This window comes from Filicampus tigris, chromosome 13, assembly GCF_054856515.1.
Source record: "Filicampus tigris isolate MCC_2025a chromosome 13, RoL_Ftig_1.0, whole genome shotgun sequence".
Taxonomy (NCBI): Eukaryota; Metazoa; Chordata; class Actinopteri; order Syngnathiformes; family Syngnathidae; genus Filicampus; species Filicampus tigris.
The window spans coordinates 20,180,128-20,200,668 of NC_141229.1; the positions used below are offsets into that span (position 1 = coordinate 20,180,128).

The 20,541-nt window shown below is 41.5% G+C and overlaps 1 protein-coding gene across 1 annotated transcript in view; it reads left to right on the forward strand.

Moving 5' to 3' along the window:
• sntg2 (syntrophin, gamma 2) overlaps nucleotides 1–20,541 on the forward strand; it is an 81,945-nt gene that overhangs the window by 9,999 nt on the left and 51,405 nt on the right. Inside the window, exons 2-6 of the mRNA XM_086050627.1 lie at nucleotides 8,806–8,943; nucleotides 9,056–9,112; nucleotides 9,227–9,284; nucleotides 11,551–11,594; nucleotides 14,595–14,636. Coding sequence (XP_085906753.1) covers nucleotides 8,806–8,943; nucleotides 9,056–9,112; nucleotides 9,227–9,284; nucleotides 11,551–11,594; nucleotides 14,595–14,636 — 339 coding nt within the window. The remainder of the gene's footprint in view (nucleotides 1–8,805; nucleotides 8,944–9,055; nucleotides 9,113–9,226; nucleotides 9,285–11,550; nucleotides 11,595–14,594; nucleotides 14,637–20,541) is intronic.

Consider the following 20,541-nt stretch of genomic DNA (forward strand, 5'->3'; position numbering starts at 1 on the left):
TATCCCAGCTGTCTTTGGGCAGTAGGCGGGGGACACCCTGAATTGGTTGCCAGCCAATCGCAGGGCACTCAGAGACAAACATCCGCACTCACAATCACACCTAGGGGCAATTTTAGAGAGTCCAATCAATTTACCATGCATGTTTTTGGAATGTTGGAGGAAACCGGAGTACCCGGAGGAAACCCACGCAGGCACGGGGAGAACATGCAAACTCCACACAGGGAGGCCGGAGCCGGGATCGAACCCACGACCTCTGAACTGTGAGGCGGACGTGCTAACCTGTCAACCACCGTGCCGCCCATAAATTGATCAATATACTCAAATTAATTTACACACACATGGGAAAGACAAGTTTGTGTAGCGATTTTCGACACTTTTTCAGATTTGAACATTCCACATATCAGAATATCAAACTTTGAACAACAAAATAGCAGGCAAATTATTAAGTGTCTAGACTCCAGACTTGCTCAAAAGAACCAGAACCGGAAATGAATTAAGTTATGCTATGCAATACGGCTGCTGGGAGGGGTGGCCTATAAGGTTAAAAATATATTAACTGCATCAGACCCTTGTGGGTCAAATGCAAAAAAAAACCCCAAAACAAATGCATTAAAAAAAATACATTTCTCCAGTCGTGATCGCGGTGACCGTCTACGTCCCACCAGCTGCCAGCTGCGACACAGCCTGTGATGTCTTGACTGCAGCAGTGAGCAGGCTACAAACACAGCACCCAAATGCCCTGGTACTCATCTCTGGTGACTTCAATCATGCCTCCCCTTCCTCCTCTCTGCCTTCATTCACACAGTATGTCACCTGCCACACCAGAGACAATAAAACACTGGACCTTTTCTATGCCAACACCAAGGAGGCATACACATCACTGCCCCTCCCCCCGCTGGGCAAAGCTGATCACAACCTGGTGGCTCTCCAGTCTGTGTACAAACCTCTGGTCCGCAGGCAGCCAGCTGTGACCCGCACGGTTCAGAGATGGTCTGGAGAGGCCGAGGAGGCCTTAAAGGACTGCTTCAGCACAACTGTGTGGGAAGTATTCAGCGATGCTCACGGGGAAGACATTAGTAGTCTAACGGACACTGTTACAGACTATATAAATTTCTGCATGGAGAACACCATACCCACCAGGACAGTAAGGTGTTTCTCCAACAACAAACCCTGGATCACACCAGACATAAAAGCTCTCCTGAAGGAGAAGAGGAGGGCTTTTGCGTCAGGCAACATAGAGGAGCGGAGGACTGTGCAGCGCCAGCTGAGGAGGAGGATCAGAGAGGGGAAAAGGTCCTACAGGAAGAGGATGGAGGAGCAGCTGCTGCAGAATAACGCCAGGGGAGTCTGGAGGGGCCTGAAGACCATCTCAGGCCACGGACAACCCAAGACCCGGACTGAGGGGGACCTGCAGTGGGCAAATGAGCTGAATCTCTTTTTCAATAGGTTCGATCAGATGCCTGCCTCCACTCAGTCTCTCCTGCTGCAGTCTCCACCTACTCCTCCTGCTGGGCGTGTCACCCCCTCCCCTCTTTTCTCCACAGACTCCAGCTCCCAGCTACACCAGATAGCCACCACTCCTTCCTGTCCAGCCTTGGCCTTCACAACATCTCAGGTGAGGAACCAGCTGAAGAAGATGAAGGCGAGGAAGGCAGCGGGTCCAGATGGCATCAGCCCCCAGCTCCTCAAATCCTGCGCAGACCAGCTGTGTGGAATTGTCCAGCACATGTTCAACCTGAGCCTAAAGCTGGGCAGGGTCCCCCAGCTATGGAAAACATCCTGCCTGGTCCCGGTGCCAAAGACCCCCCACCCGAAGGAGCTCAACAGCTTCAGACCAGTGGCGCTGACGTCTCACCTGATGAAGACCCTGGAGAGACTGGTCCTTGTCCACCTGCGCCCCCTGGTGAGCTCCTCAATGGACCCACTCCAGTTCGCATACCAGCCTGGCATCAGTGTGGATGATGCCATCATCTACCTCCTCCACACTTCACTCTCCCACCTGGAGAAGGCGGGGAGCACTGTGAGGATCATGTTCTTTGATTTCTCCAGTGCTTTCAACACCATCCAGCCCACACTACTGGGAGACAAGCTGGAGCGGGCGGGGGTGGCGCACCACCTCACCACATGGATCCAGGACTACCTCACAAACCGGCCACAGTATGTGAGGACACAGGACTGTGTGTCTGACGTGCTCCTCTGCAGCACGGGGGCCCCACAGGGAACTGTCTTGGCTCCCTTCCTGTTCACCCTCTACACCTCGGACTTCAACTACAACACCCCTACCTGTCACCTGCAGAAGTTCTCTGACGACTCTGCGATTGTCGGCCTCATCACAGGCGGAGATGATCGGGAGTACAGAGAACTTACTCAGGGTTTTGTGGACTGGTGCCAGCAGAACCGCCTCCTGATCAATGCGGGGAAATCCAAAGAAATGGTGGTGGATTTCGGTAGGCGCCAGCACTCTGCACCTGCACCAGTGAATATCCGGGGAACAGATGTTGAGAGAGTCTCAACTTACAAGTACCTGGGTGTTCACCTGAACAATAAACTGGACTGGTGCGACAACACAGACGCCCTCTATAGGAAGAGTCAGAGCAGACTCTTCCTACTCAGGAGACTGAGGTCTTTTGGGGTTCAGGGGACACTCCTCAGGAACTTTTATGACTCGGTGGTTGCATCGGTCATCTTCCAGGGAGTGGTCACCTGGGCAGGCGGCGTCTCGGCCCGGGACAAGAAGCGGCTGGACAAACTGGTCAAGAGGGCCGGCTCTGTCCTGGGCTGCTCCCTGGACTCTGTGGACTCGGTGGGGGACAGGAGGATGTTGGCCAAGCTGTCATCAATGCTGGGCAACCCGGACCACCCCCTCCAGGGCACCCTAACAGCACTCCACAGCACCTTCAGTGACAGACTGTTACACCCTCGCTGTGCAAAGGAGAGATTCCGCCGTTCCTTCTTGCCTGCTGCTGTCAGACTCTTTAACAAGAACATTGTGTAGTCTCTACAAACTGGCGGTCATTAGTGCAATTGTGCAGTCCTGCACCTGAGCTCATATCGTGCAATACCCAATATTCCCCACTACATAATACCGTGCAATACTCAACATTCCCCACTACTGTTAGTCTAGTTTTATTTTTATCCAATGCTGTTCCTTACATTTCACTACAGCACTGCAGCACTGTCACTTAGAGTATTTTTTCCTCTGTACTATGTACAGGCCGAAATGAGTGTTCCTCATATTTTTTATGTAGATGTAGGTTGGTGTGTATACACATGTGTATATACACATGTTACTGCGTATATCTACATAGGTTTGATTCTAAATGTTTGCCGTCAATGTTATACATTAATGGCCACATTATGCCGCCGCCCCTGTGTGACCTATATCTTTGCTACTGTAACAACGAAAATTTCCCCACTGTGGGATCAATAAAGGCATTCTTATCTTATCTTATCTTATCTTAACCTGCTTAACGGTTGGATTATAAAAAAACAACTTAAAATGAGGTCACCATTAAATGAGTAAATATAGTAGGGGTGGGCGATATGACGATATTAGATCGTTAAGGACTTTAACGTGTTGAGCCAAAAGAACGTTTGATTGGCTACATGGCACATTCTATACAGTTTAGCTCTATGGCGGAGCAAAGCCGCTGATGCATACCCGACCAACCAATCACAGCACGCACAGTGCACTGTACGTGACACTCCCCGCCTCCCTGTTTGTTTGTATAGCGGGAAGCGAGAGCGGAAAGTCACCACGAAGCGGAGTTGGTCCCGAAAAGAAACTCCACATCCACAGTGTCGATTTGGTTTGGCTTTTCCTCGGAGGAGAAGGCGCAAACCAGTTATTTGCACAGTTTGCAGAGACTCGGTTCGGGCGACAGCGCCGACAGCCAAAGCAAACAGAGATCAGACCATTGGTAGCCGGAGGCAGCTGCTAGCTCCAAGCTAACGCAACCCACGGTAACACAGCCATTTAACAAGAGCACTCCATATGAAAAAAACAAGCAAGCAGTGTAAAGAAATAACTGAGGCAGTGACTTATTACCTTGCTGAAGACATGATTGCCATTAAAACAGTGGAAAACGAGGGGCTTAAAAGATTCTTCAAAGCACTATACCCGCGTTACGAGCTGTGTTTTTATGTTTACGTGATGTTACCTTTTATGTTTACATTCACTGTTTTGATAAAAATGGGCACTTTCCAAATTAAAACCTGTTCAGAAATCTTAGCTTAAAATGCCATTTTTTTCTTTTAGGCTTTTATATACATTTTAAATATGTTTTATATGTTTAACGTGAGGAAAATGGTCAAAAATGTGCACATTTGTCTAAAAAAATGATGTAAAAAAAGAATCATGATAAAGTCATGATCGTGATTTTATTTTTTTAAAATCGTGATGCTGAATTCAAATTTTTTTTAGGTCAAGTTTGATCTTTGATGTTTGTCTAAAATTGTGATTTCAAATTGTCATGTCATGTCATGTCATGTCATCTTCCAAACCGCTTATCCTATATAGGGTCGCGGGGAGTTGCTGGAGCCTATCCCAGCCGTCAATGGGCGAAGGCAGACTACACCCCGAACTGGTCGCCAGCCAGTCGCAGGGCACACATAGACACTGTCACTGAGCAGGAATCGATCCCACGCTGCCCGCACACAACTCAGGCGTGTGTATCACTACACTATCAGCGGACTGATTTCAAATTGTACCTTTTTTTTCTACCCCAAATTAGGGGGTTCTACTATTTCCAGGGGTACTATGGGTGCAAACACAGAGTCTCTGGATATATACTTGAGCCTCTGTATACATACTTGGCATTAAACAAACTAAGAAAAAAAACATAACTTTATTCTTTTAACTGTGAGTTTGAAAGAAGGAGCCAAGGAAGACCCGAAATCCTCTAAGTGTTCTATGCATATTTCAATGAGCTGAGTGTTCTATACATATTTCAAGATCATTGGTGAAAAAAGAATGCAAGAGATGCATTTTCCTGAATTCACTTAATTTTTATCTCTGAATATGCTCAAATGCAGTACAGTGGTAGCCTGCGGGACCAATCAAGGATTGCTCTCAGTCATCTGCACCTCAATCAAATATGATCTGAGAACAAGTTGCTGAATGCACTTTTTAAAATCTTGTTATATTATGTAAATGTATACTTGTAATCTCTTCTGACCTTATAAATGAATTCCCACACTCGACCGCCATTGCACGCTACCTGCTCAGGTGTTGCCTCCATTCCCTCTATAGTCTGCAATGCAGCGACTGCCTTGTTATGTCCAGAAAGTGTCTGAGGTTATTTGAGATCATTCCTGAGAAGGATGCGGCGAGTGAGAGCCACTCTGAAAACACACCAGCCAGGAAATCACATAAGGCAATATTGGGCCGGTCGCTTGTGTGTCCTTTAAGCACCTGGACTTATGCACTTCATCTATACTTATTCTTCCGACGCATCCCCTGCACGTATACTGTGAATGAATGCAGAGGCATGATCTACTGACAGAGTGGGCTGCTTGCAAACATTTTTTGACTCCTTGAATTGGAACATTGTTGTGTAGACTTTCTATATCCACTGTTTGTGTACTGTTCTGTACACTGTATCTGTACACACAAAGCGCTTGTCACATCTCCACACTCTGAATAATTTGAGGCTTCCTCTGGCATAAATCATACAGTGCCGTCTCCATGTTTAACCGAAAGGACATCTCCAGCATCTGGATAAGATAGTTGAGAAACATTTAAGACTGTCTGCACAGTGACCAAAGATGTTGAAGTTTAATATATTTGCACTTCTAAATTCAGTGTCTTAAAACCACTCGCAAATTGTTTGAATCTTCAAATTTCATTTTCAGTGACCTTGTTTGCAGTGAAGGAACTCAGAAAACAGCAGCCTGCGTGTATGGCACCGCTTGACACGTTTCGGTCACACCTTTTCGCTGTGGCATCACATGTTTTGAAATAATTAATTACAATTAAATTAGAGAACATACGGTAGGGCCAGAGAGGGAAATGTTTTCAAAAGATTATTTTGCAATGCTAGTGGAAGTTTGTCGATTTTTAGTGAAATGGCCAGCTCTGTGTATGAATATATGCACCACCCCTTTACTGCAAAGAATAATAGCTAAATGTGTCTACAGCTGCCAATTCTGTTTGTTTTTGTTTTCACAGGGTGAAATCATTTTTAAGGTAAACAATATTTTGGTAGTTATGATAACCATGATAATGTTAGTCACAATAATCGCGTTAAATTTTTTCTTCTCCACCAACCACCAACCACGACCAATTTTTAACAGCTAGCTGTTTCCAGAGTGAACAAGACACCAAGCACACCTCAAACTCACATCATTACAAATGGGATTAACGATGGACCAATGCAATACAATTATCAGGCAATCACACCCAGTCTTATCCCTTTCAAAATAAATAAGAAGTGACATGCATGTCATAAAGAATTACCAAACCCTCTGGTCACACGCCCGAGGTTGTCTTTTGGCAGGGACTGCAAAAGGATTATTTTATCTCAGTGCAGTGTGAACAGTAATGCTTTTGTAATCCAAACAAAAATAATCCTGAATATTTTCTTGGACGAATATGAATAATGGGAAAGGACGCCAAATCACATATTCATAAACTTAGTCGTCAGGAAAATGGAACATTAAATTAGTTTCCTGAAATTTTACATGTTGCCAGTAACAATACCTGAAAGCATGTTTGAATCCTGCAAAAACATTTGTGCTCTTCATGGGCAAACTATTCTATGTCTTTGTACAATATGTCAATTTAATGCTATTTTAGTTGAGCCCTATAGATAGATATCAACATTTAAACTACTGACAGGGACCTTGAGAGATGAGAACTGGATCAAAATGAAGACTCCACTTTTAATTTTATGATTAATTTAAGAGATCAAAGATACATTCATAATGAACTGACTGCAAAACCAGGGACTAATTAAAACCATATTTTGATGCTGTTTTAAATATTTAAATGTCAAGAGATTGTGCCATAAATCCTGATTCAAGTTTCAATGTGACTGTGTACAGATCTTGATATGTTTGTTTAGCAAATAAAGAAACTAACTCCTTTGCATTATTAAAACCCATGGTATTTCATTATCTTTATTTTTTTTTTAATTTAGAGCCAAGACAGGAAATATATGAATTTTAATGGCCCCTCATAATTTCTCATTATTAAGAGAGAAAAAAAATCCCACCAGTCCCTTTTGTAGCTGGTATTGGTGCAAATACACAGTTGGTTACCTTGGACAGCAAACATGCACTGAAAGGAATGGTTCTCTTTTCTACAGAAAGAATATCCTTCCCTAGATGACCCAATCAGTCCAAAAATTGGTGAAAGAGTGAGATCAAGCTTTGATACTGGCTGTTAGAAAAGGCAATGATTGGCACCAATTTACCTCCTTAAAGTGACACTTGAGTGAGCTTAACATTGGCACTTATATAATAGGTTTGCATGTAAAAATGACCGCTTCATCTTCAGCTTTTTCCGGAGATGTGACATCACAGTAGCCGGAGGATTCATCCATCCATCCATCCATCCATTATCTATACGGCTTATCCTCACAAGGGTCGCGGGGCGTGCTGGAGCCTATCCCAGCTGTCTTCGGGCAGTAGGCGGGGGACACCCCGAATTGGTTGCCAGCCAATCTCAGGGCACACAGAGACAAACATCCGCACTCACAATCATACCTAGGGGCAATTTAGAGTGTCCAATCAACTTACCATGCATGTTTTTGGAATGTGGGAGGAAACCGGAGTGCCCGGAGAAAACCCACGCAGGCACGGGGAGAACATGCAAACTCCACACAGGGAGGCCAGAGCCGGGATCGAACCCACGACCTCTGAACTGTGAGGCGGACGTGCTAACCAGTCGTCCACCGTGCCGCCCCCCGGAGGATTCAGTGACTACTAATCATGAACGGTCTAATAACGCTCCCTTCTGTCGGCTTGTGTGTTTCAAAATACTCTCATTCCAAAACATCGCTCGCCATTGAATGTGTTGTGTTTGTAGCGCATGGAAATTGTACAGTCTATGGTGTAGCGAGCGGTTTAGCTATATCTACGTCACTTCCAGTGGCTAGAGCCACGATTCCTCGAGCTCCCATGAGGTTCGGTCACACTCGGAATGAGTAAGTAAAACCTATTGTAACCAGGATTATATATGTATTTACTACATACATTTATTATCCAGAATACGATACATTATTATTGTAGTGTTATTTAATTAATTAGATTGCCTTTATTGTATTAATATAATACTGATTCCATTTTTGTCTCCGTCGCCTAACGGTAATATTAAATGCACAAGCTAGCAAATGAGTAAAATAAACAGACGTATTTGGAAAGTTTGTCCCCCCGCCCCCAACACCCACCGCCCCAAACGCCAGTGACACTAGTAAAAGCCAAGAAAACAGGCATCAGTACAGACAGGACAATTCTTCCATTTTGTGCTCCACGGTTGAGGCATTCCATCATCTTCCGTCATCAGCAAAGGAAGACTGAACAGTGAAAGATCACAGACAATAACATGTTTAATTTGGAAGCTAGAAATAGGGTACACTCTTTTATATTCAGATGGGATTGTGGTCTTATGGTCCGGAAGCAAATGACTGCTGTCATTCTACCGTCTATCGTGACAATCGTGTTCCCACGTTCATAACGTCAAGCAAACCGACTCACCCAAAGCTAGACATGCTATACCCCTGACTCATTGAAGATCAATGATTACACGTTCATTGTGCTTTTAATTCCTCTACAAAATGTCAATGCACTTCTCATTTCCAACAGTTGAAATCTGGAATTGCTTTGCTATACAATGAGGAGACCAACAATTCCTATGACGTCTGCCTGAAACTGACCTCAGAGGTATTAACCATACAGAAGCTGGATGTGGTTTGCACAAGAGGAAACCAATCCCAAGTAAATGTAAGTGCCCCTTGGGGGCTTCAGATGCATTATGATTCATGCTGCATAACTCCTGACCACTTGTCACATTCACAATATCGTTTTGCCAATAAGAAACTCACACTTTCTAAAGCACAGAACTGTAGTACTGCGAAGACCAGAAACTGGCAGTTTGGGCTTGAGCATCAAAGTAAGCAGATCCATTTTGATGATAAAAACATTCAAGTAGAAATGAAAAGTGCTTTGTCTAACAAAGGTTCCTGTCTGAGGTCGACAATTTCATTGCCGCTCTCCTGTTTTTCAGGGGGGTGCCGAGAATAATGTGCCCGTGGTTATTTCCAAGATTTTCAAAGATCAAGTAGGTAAGAACTTAGTTTATCGCAATTGAAAGTTCACCGCTAGAAGTCTTATCAAGGTGACAAGAAATGTTCACAACTAGAGAAAATATTCATGGCTTTGGATGACCTTGCAAGCATAATTTATTTTCAAATACTGTATATTGCAAAGATGAGTCTTGACAGTGTACATGGGAATTAATGAAATATAGACCTTTAGAAATATGTTATGTATGTATGAATATATGTGTTCATATATAACAAGGCTTTTCAGATTGAGGCGCAGGTGGTACCATCCTGACCAAGTGCCATGACGTGCATTTATTCTCTTAAATTCAATTTACTCGCTTTCTTTTACAGGGAACATACTTTAAGTTGGAGTTCCAATAAGAATGACTATCATCACGTAAAAGCATTCATTTATTCACACTAGAGACACATTTTTTAAAGTGTTACTGCAAAGAGCCACATTATACATATGTGCGCACATAAAATAGACCATCATATGAGCTCGCAAGATATGCTAGCTTTGCTGTGTATTTGTGCTGGTGTTGATGTTTTGTTTTTGTTGTTTTTTTGTGGTTTTGCCATTACATTCAACAAAAACTGTGATAAAATGCTCTGTGTTGAACTTCATATTTTCGTTATGCTCTGTTTTTTTTCCTCTCCCGTTTCGAAAGTGAACTAGGTAGGCGACGCTATTCGACATTTTTTCCCTTGATCTGATTTGCGTCAAAGCGCATGAGTGAGATGCACATACCGGTACAGTAGCTGGCAGCTCACTTGCCGAATGTTATCTGTTCAATTGACAAACCCTTTATCAGATTCGCAACAGCGTGCCCATATTTGGAAGTGCTGACGCAGTGGCCGACCAGGAAGTAAAAAGTGAAGCTGTTCCTACTGATTTACAAAATGTATGTTTCATTGTTACAAAAGAAAGTCTTTGCTCATTAAAAAACAAAAAAGGAAAATCAAGAGGAGACAAGGTGTATCTCTCAGTGTTAATACAGTAAATGCACTGTATTTTCCAGGCTTCCTCCCTTGTCCTCATGCCGTGACTTGTAAATAAGTCCACCAAAATAGCAATAAATCACTTACCAGCCCCTCTCCTATTGGAAACGCTTTCTGAAGTCACAACGGTGCCCCCGTAAAGTAGAATGTTTCAATCCGAGCGGATCTGCCGGCGCCGCTTAAGGTGTTGTGACAGACGGCCGAGTACGTTCAGCGCCGCCCAGTAGTGCTCCATTCTGTGGTGACGCCCCTCACCACCTACACATGGATGGGATTGGCAATGGTGTGCTGCAAGTTCAGAGCGAAAATAATTTCAAAAGCCACATGAAAAAAGAGCCACATGCGAGACGCGGGCTGGCCAGGCCTGATTGAGCGCCTCCATACTGGCGAACGCTGCAACTGTACTTAAAATGCGTAGTCAATCGCGTTGTGTTGTGCAATACCAATCATTTTAGCTGGAGGCGCCTCTCAATTTTGAATGTAGGAAAAACACTGCATAAGGACATGTTTCTTGTATTGTTTATCCAACGGAATAAAGACAGGGCTAAAGTGATGGCATTGATGTGACTCCCAATGAATCAACACTAGTTAATTCACCATATACAGACACTTTTGTATGCCTTCTATGTTACTAACACAGTCCCAATTATATGCGTAATTCTACTTATTACTTTTTGGGATTTGTGAAAAAAATGTACAGGTGAGAGACAACTTTAACTTTGTGTACATTTTTAATCCACTGGACATAAAGATGCTGATTTAGTATGCCCACCGGAGTTTTTGCCTATGAAGTAAATATGAATTTCATCACTATAAGACACCCCAATTCCATTGTTGTTTTGGATTTTTTTTAACCATCAAGAGGCCATCAAACAGTTTGTACAGATTCAGAATTTACGTCCAAAGTGGTGTCATATTGTGAGCAGCTGAAGGCACACACATAATCCTATAGTTTGTTCATCATGTTGATATATTTCAACTGTCTATGGTTTGGATTATGTTACCTAAGGTAAAGCCTTCCTAAATGTTATTGCATTTTCACAGTTTTACAAGTCGTTATTATACAGAAGTTTCATTGTCACCCCATGTGTCTTAAAAATACGTCCTACCTATTTTCAGATTTCATGCTTCATGTTCTTTTTCTAACCAGTTAGATGCTACCTAAATTTGAGTCAGATGAAGACGCTGATTGCTCTTTCCACGATATTATGGGCATATAAAATGAACAATTATTTTGTAATGTCTTCATTAACCGCTAATGCTTGTCCATTGATGACCGCAGCCGATCAGACAGGGAAGCTCTTCGTTGGTGATGCTGTGTTGGAGGTGAGTACATCAGTGTGGCTTGCTTAAGATTAAGGGGTCACTACCAAGGGTTTTGCATCCTTTTTTGAACACTCTTCTATTTTGTGGTGTGGCATTTCATTTTGGAAATTCATAAGATCATATTTTGATGGTTGAACTTAATTGCCTTTATCAAATGAACCTGAACACAAGAAAGCCAAGGCAGTTTTATTTATATGAGCCATTCTACCGAATTGGTTGAAATTGCTGTCCCACAATGAAAATTTAAAAAAACAATGAAGTGTTCAGACCTTGCATATTTAGTCATATCTTGTTATGATCTATTTTACCACAAGGCATTAATTGAGATACTATTAAACTGAATGTACAAAACTTTTATATTTCACTTCCTATTGGGAGGTGGCTGTCCCAATCTCTAACTCCTGAATTTCATTCATTCATTCATTCATTCATTATCCATACCGCTTATCCTCACAAGGGTCGCGGGCGTGCTGAAGCCTATCCCAGCTGTCTTTGGGCAGTAGGCGGGGGACACCCTGAATTGGTTGCCAGCCAATCGCAGGGCACACAGAGACAAACATCCGCACTCACAATCACACCTAGGGGCAATTTAGAGAGTCCAATCAACTTACCATGCATGTTTTTGGAATGTGGGAGGAAACCGGAGTACCCGGAGGAAACCCACGCAGGCACGGGGAGAACATGCAAACTCCACACAGGGTGGCCGGAGCCGGGATCGAACCCACGACCTCTGACCTGTGAGGCGGACGTGCTAACCAGTCGTCCACCGTGCCGCCTCCTGAATTTCAATTCATGAAAAAAAAATGTAGAAAATTTTTGCCAATTTACAAAATATTTTACTTTAATGGAACATTTTGTTTGCTTTTAAATGTATGGTGAAAGATTTACATTGATTTTGTAGATTTTTTTCAAATTAGAAGTTTTTATGTGAAAAAACCTGTCCCAACTTTTCATGTCACTACCGAAACGCAAAGAGTATTTGTCTGTAGGCAGGGCTTGGTTTTAGCCACATCCCCAGAAATTTCACCAGTAAGAGACATTACCTTCATGTTCATCACTGGCCACATGACGAGTAATTAGTTGACAGCATTATTAAGTTATGTGCCCTCCAAAGTCTGAAAATCAGCATGTGGTTTTTAGGACCGTCACTACCGAACACTTCATATCTGCAATAAAATGAGCGCTTTTGATTTCAATGCTAAATGTACATTTTCTATCTCTGTACACATGCTCAAAACTGTCTGTGGTAGCCACGTTGTGCCTAGCATTGTTGAGTATTGTCAACAACTATCATAAAATGTCACTACCGAAACGTTTCGGTAGTGACATAATGGTTTCGGTAGTGACATAATGGTTTCGGTAGTGACAATATGATGTTTCTTTTTGGATGAAGTAAGTTCTAAATAATATAATACATAGATACATATGTGATCCATAGATCTTTCTGACTTTAACAATATTCTATTCCATATTTTATCTTAATTTGAAGGGAGAAATAAAACCGGAAGAGTCACTACCAAAACATACAGATAGGTTTCGGTTGTGACATAATGGTTTCTTTAATGACAATATGATGTTTATTTTTGAATAAAGTAAGTTTTACATAATATAATACATAGATATATACATACAACCCTGTGTCTGCTAGGCTTTTTGGCATTTTGGTGTTTTTCCCTTCAAATTGAGATAAACTATGAAATAGAGTATTGTTAAAATCAGAAAGATCTATGTATGACATATGTATCTATGTATAATATCATTCAAAACTTACTTTATTCAAAAATAAACAGCATTTTGTCACTACCGAAACCATTATGTCACTACCGAAACGTAGTTTACCGTTTCGGTAGTGACGTTTTATTATAGTTTATTATAGTTATTAACAATGCTAGGCACAATGTGGCTACCACAGACAGTTTTAAGCATGTGTACAGAGATAGAAAACAGTACATTTAGCATTAAAATCAAAAGTGCTCATTTTATTGCCGAAATGAGGTGTTGGGTAGTGACGGTCCTTAAAACCACATGCTGATTTTCAGACTTTGGAGGGCACATAACTTAGTAATGCTGCTAACTGATTACTCGCCTTGTGCCCAGTGGTCAACATAAAGGTAATGTCTCTTACTGGTGAAATTTCTGGGGATGTGGCTAAAACGAAGCCCAGCCTATAGACAAACAAAATCAATGTAAATCTTTCGCCATACATTTAAAAGCAACCAAAATGTTCTATTAAAGTAAAGTATTTTGTAAATTGGCAAAAATCTTCTACATTTTTTCTCATGAATTGAAATTTAGGCGCTAGAGATTAGGACAGCCACCTCCCAATAGGAAGTGACATATAAAAGATGACTTTTTATACATTCAGTTTAATAGTATCTCAATTAATGCCTTGTGGTAAAATAGATCATAACAAGATATTACTAAATATGCAAGGTCTGAACACTTCATTGTTTTTTTAAATTTGATTTTCATTGTGGGACAGCAATTTCAACCAATTCGGTAGAATGGCTCATATATATATATATATATATGAATTTGGAATTCAAAATATGAATTGCCGTAGCATGATGTGGCGAGGTCACAAAGAACAGCCCAATAAAAGAAGCTTTCACATATAAATGATTTTTTTTTACCAGGTTTAAGACAGCGAGACAGCAACCCAATGGCCACCGTCCAGACTAAAGTGTATACGGCACACATATTTTGTCTTTCCAACACTGAAACGTATTTACAATTACAGAGCTGGGCATTTTACTAAAACTTCCCGGTCCCTTTATCGCCTTCCGCCTGCGGTACCCTTCGGTCGTCCGTCTATCTGCCTTTTTGTCCGGCCTGAGCAAATAGTAATCGCCTATAGGCCAGTCCGCCTACCTTAAACGGGCTTGCGTTTGTGTTTCTGTGTAAGACTGAAATGTCAAACTGCTGTTTTGATTTACGCACTTAGAAATAGGGAGTTGCAATATTACTATACTGAACTATCCTCTCTCTTGGTTTCTTTAGGTCAATGGCATCAATGTGGAGCGTTGTACTCATGAGCAAGTTGTGAGTATATATATATATATATATATTTTTAGTGTTAGCACTCATCTTTTTGTTTACCACGAGACTGGAGTGATTATAAAACATGAAGTGCACATCAATAATTCAAGTTGTCATCCTGGCAGGGGGTTGTTTCCTTCTACTTTTTATTGTGATAAATTGAAAGACTCCATAGATGTAGATCGGTTGTGACAAAGGTTCAGGGCGCTTTGTTTTGGAGGGATTAGCAAAAGAAAAGTATTTTCTCTCCCTTTCACGCGTTAACCTCAAAACTAGAGCTTCAGACACACAACGAAGAGTTAATTTCTTGTTCGATCAACATGCAGAACTTTTAATCACAGGTTATTACATTCTGAGCACTGACAGATGCTAGGATAAAGAAACTGTCAGTTAAACCTCACAGAATTAGACATTCCAAATTGAATTTAGGAACTTCGCAACTACTGGCGAGAAATATTCAAACCTTCTCTTTCACCATGGTCTTTCTTTTTTTTTATTAGTGTTATTTTATTTTATTATACCAATCTGTCAGTTATTTCTGGCTGTCAGAAATATTGTGGTAGTTGATATTGCACTGGAGGTAGCTGAAGAAAAAAGGTTACAAATGCTTTGTTGGCTAGACACCGAATGCCGATGTCACACCCACAAATAATGATTTGTCCTTTCAACATCTTTCTGCCACAATATGGACAATAACAGTTGCGTGATTGTGCCTTTATACTCCACCACAATGGATTTGAAATAGAGAAGTCAAGATGTAATTGACATTTACGCTTTCAGTTTTAATGGAAAGATTTCAGCAAAAATGCCTGATGTGGTCTAGTCTATTGTTACTTGAATGAGGCATATCGGTTTGAAGTTGATATCAGGTGTTGGCATGGCATTGGGCAACTGCTTGCCTGCCGGTACCAATTTAAAGTGCAGGGAAATACCAAATGCAGGCTAACATGTGGCTGAAAAACAACATCAATATCAATGACATGAATCTTTAAGAAGGAAAGCAAAACACATTGACACAACAGTTTGGTACATTCTTAATTGGTCAGTTTCTATGTCTCTCTTCTTTCTATTACCCCCTTGGTCACACCTGTGATCATGGCTTTCAGTACCATTGCTTTGTAGATGACCTGGGTTCTCACTTATCAACGCCTCGTACGCACAGAACGGGGCAACTTCCTGCGCAGAGTATGTGACCTATCAAAAAAAAACTTGACGGGAAAATTTGCGCAAGTATACAGCGGCCCGGACTTATCAAAGCTGCGTGCGCACAAAACAGCCGTGAAAGATGCGTCAGCAATGTGCTGCGTTAAGTACGTGACCCTCTACCCCAAAAATTGAGGAGAAAAAGTGCGCACATTTACGGAAGCTCTATCTGTACGCACATTTTGGGGACTGATAAGCTTCCTTCAGCAACTCTCCTATCTCGTAACTCTTGAGGAATAAACAACGGACACAAAACCAGTCTATTCTTTTATCATAATTTTATTGTATATTGTCAATGAAAGACTGAACAGTGCTTCAATTTCTTGATCGTGCATCGATGACTGAAGTTGCAACAATATGTCACACAAAAAAACAAACCAACTCGTGGGGCTTTGTATTTACTTAATTCGGACGGTTGCACATGAATAAAAATAACTGACAGATAACGGACGTAATTGTCTACTCTTAAAATATTTAAATATGGTGTAACGAATTGAGTTATCTGTGTTGTGATTTGTGTTTTGCTGATCGAGTTGTGTTGTTCCCGAGGTTCCTGAATGCATTGCGTGACTCGCTGGATGGGAGATGTGTGCGAGTGAGGGAGGAGCTAGCGGAAAGCGAGAAGGAAAAGAGATCCATGTGTTCTTGTGACGGTGTTCTGTTTTTGCACTGTAGTTGGAGTCGGCTACGGCCCACAGTTACCACAGTAGCCGTGTTGGAATAATAAAAAGGGAGATAATTAAGATACCTCTGATGTCGTGTCTCTGGAAGACGTTAGAATAAGTTTGTCGCCTGCAACCGATGTACATGTCCGAATTAAATAAATCCAATTGATTTTTTTTTTCAGTTAGATGATGGTGTTGCTGCGCAGTCCGCCTGCAGCGCGACTGCACTTGCTGGGTCGCACTTGGGGTTCGAAGCCGCACTCACGCGCAAGTCACTGGTTGGGAACCAAATTGCGCTGATTGCTGAGCTAAAACATCCCGGCCACCAACGACGCAGCCAGCACTTTTTTCTATATTTTGTTGGAGACTTTACTGTAATATACACAAGTTTATCACATTTTAACCATATGCGTAACCAATGTACACCAATTACGTAAATTGAATAGGCTACTTTTTTCAGTGCAGTAACATTTGCATTTCCAAGTTGTGTCCCTCTGTCTGAGCGCACACCTGCGTCTGCCATCCATAACGATGGAGCAGCAAGTAAGTCTCGATGGGTCGCACCATCCCAATTGTATAATCATCTCCGTTTAAGTCAGAGCACTTTGCATTTCCTTCTGTCCTGCCGGTCGTGTTTGTTGATATTTTTTGTACGATGCCAACTTAGGCCACCAAACAGGATTCCCATCCTTGTTTGCACCCCACTGAAAAGCATTGTCGTCATAATTCATCTTTCACAAGGCATTGGCCAGCATGGTTAATTCGTTTTCATGAACTGGTTTTGCACTGACCATATATGGATAGATTTGGCCATATAGAGGGCGGTACATTCGGGCTCCCAAGTTCAGTGACTTATCAAGGGAAAACGTCCTACAGGTATGTGTATGTACGCACGGTTTGATAGGCCGGATTTTTTTTGCACGCCATGTTCGGATTTTGTGCGTGCATACACTTTTAGTTTGAATTCTACGCACTCTTTGATAAGTGAGACCGCAGAGCTGGGCATCGTCCCTCCGTCCCCGAGTTTCCGTCCTGCATATTTAATCGACCCACGTGGTCCCGTCCCTCGTCGGAGACAGCCAATCGGCGTCAAGAACGTAACGTCACAACACACGCAGGCGCCGCACGAGCAGATACGCCGACAAACGAAGAAAAAATATCAAACGAAAAAGAACTGAAGACACACACACGCACAGTGTGGTGATAGGTGAATTAAAAGGAAAATGTCATTGCTTCTGTGGGACCACAAGCTAAGTAACACTCTTATTTTTTATTTTTTTGCGTACTCGACCGCGTGTCAGGAGTGTGGGACCTTTGTGTGACGTGGTATCGTTTAAGTCCGTTCTCTACGCCGGTTGGCTGACTCCGACTGACTGGGATCACGTGGGTCGATTAAATATGCAGGACGGAAACTCTGGGACGGAGGGACGATGCCCAGACATTCAGTCATTTACAGTATATCAACTAAAGCCATCACTTCTGCTGCCCACACTATCGTCACTAACAGCATTACTGAAACAAAATAGTGCCTCAAACTAAATTGCAACAAATCTGAAATTATCATAATCAGTCCATAATCCCTCACCCGATCTGCTCAGAATTTCTCTCCTTTCATCGACAGCTCAACTGTGACAACTTCACACTGTTTACCAGACTGTCTTTTGACAAACAGGTTACCATAGTTGTTGTTAAGTTGTTAACATAGTTGTTGTTTTTTTTTACCTTAAAAACGTTATTGTCTTTGTTTCTTCCTTTGTATCAGCTGCTGAAACCCTCATTGGTGTATTCAGAACTTTCACCCAAATCATATATCTAGGGATGCACGATAACGTTTTTGTCCGATAAACGATAACTTCCTGCTTCAAATGTATCTGTTGTTGCAGACAAAAAGGTGGTCAGTGACAACATACTACAGTTGCATGTTTTGCTACTGACTGAACTCTTGTCACTTCTGATGGTGAGGCCATGAGCAATCTCAAAAGCTCTTTTGCGTATCAGTACCTATTAACAGTTAGTCATATTTTGTTATCACCCCAACTAGTGTTTTATATATTTAACATTAATGCTTGAAAGAATAAATCACTCACAGAATTATTTACTTTGCAGTGACATTTCAATAATGCATATTGCACACATATTTTTTTGAATAAAGGCAGGGCATCAAACAATTTAGTGCTACTGGCCGTTTTCATGTGAAGACATTTTCAAGAACCAAAACAAAAAGAAATGATTAAAAGTATCGCTCACCACCACTACTTCAAGGAGTCGTGGCCATTTGTCTTCCAACAAGTACAGTAGAACACCATCCATCTATTTTCTGAAACATTTATCCTCAACAGGGGTTGCGTATCTTGGACATCATAATCTGGCGATGAATTTTCACTTTGCCTTTGTTTCTCATAGCACTGAAGCATCTGGAATCTGAGTGTGTAGCCAGGTTTCTGAGATAAATTAATTGCAACAGGGTTTCCCCAGAAAACACTCGAAGCCTTGAGGTAAAAAAGCTTCATATTCGACATTTCATTTTCGACAGTGTATAATTTATTGGTTGGCCTGTCACGATAACAAATTTTTCCGGACGATATATTCACCCAGAAACCTTCACAATAAACAGTAATATCGTTTGTTTGTTGTTGTTTTTTTCAATACCAATGACATACTGATGATGTTAGAACAAAAATAATTAGTGTACGTCGTTTTTAAGTGCAAATATCTTTCAATTCTCATAGAACATTTGCATTGAAATGAAGAACAATAAAATATCTTGGATAAATAAATTTAAACTTAAAATTTTAAACAACATTCAACAAATGTTAAGACATACAGTACACCACAAACAGTACTATCTGTAGTGGCAGAGTAAAATCATGTCTTTTCTATCTTTCCTTTCCTCCTTCCTTCCTGAACAATTTATCTTAATTTTTGTATTTTTAAAATTCTGTCAGGACCATTACTGCATGGTTGCCTGCATGAGTGTTTTACTGCATAATAAATCCCTTATGTAATTGTGTACTTAGCAGTGACCGTTCAGCAATGCACATTGTACACATAATTGCGCATACACACATTTTCAATAAGTGCAGTGGCTTCATATAGTGTCTTCAGTGTCTTTTATATTGCGTTCACAAGAAGCAATATAAAAATAAACAAAAATATAACTCACCCTAGCTGCATTTCAACGAGCCGTGGCCATTTGTATTACAACAAGTATTAATTACTATTATGACAGTAACAACACAGTGCTGTGTCATAGAGTTTGCTATCCACCCATCCATCCATTTTCCGAATCACTTCTCCTCACTAGGGTCGTAAGCATGCAATCAATTTGTCGTTAGCTGCAGTCCGCGCATTATTATTGGGCATCATAATCTGGCGATGAAACTTCAGAAGATTTGCTGCACCACTAGAAATTATCCCAAAAACATCAAATTAATGATTACACATTTTAAATCTTGTTCTTTGTCTTGTAGGCTATGTACTGCCCATCTGTAAAAAAAAAAATGTGTGCATTAAATCTATATAAGCTTTTATTGCACTGATTTTAAGTTGCTCATTCACTGCTGACCTTTCATTGTGACTGTCTGTCAATTTATCAAATTGTTGTTGTAATTTATCGAACAATTAGGAAATGCAATTGAAAGGGTGTGAATCGCTTGTTGTGTTCGCATTCAATGCGTTTTCTTTATTTTCATGACTATATGCATTGTAGATTCTCACGGAAGGCATTAAAACTATGAATGAAGACGTGGAGTTATGTACTTAACAAAAAGGTGAAAAAATTCTATTTCCTTCAAAATAGCCACCCTTAGCTCGGATTACTGCTTTGCACGCTCTTGCCATTCTCTCAATTCATTCAGCTTCAAGAGGTAGTCACCTGAAATGTTTTTCCAACAGTCTTGAAGGAGTTCCCAGAGGTGTTTCGCACTTGTTGGCACCTTTGCCTTCACTCTGCGGTCCAGCTCTCGGTCTTGATTGGGTTCAAAATAATGTTTTCAGATATTTCACCTTTTTTTGTTAAGTACATAGAGTAACTCCACACG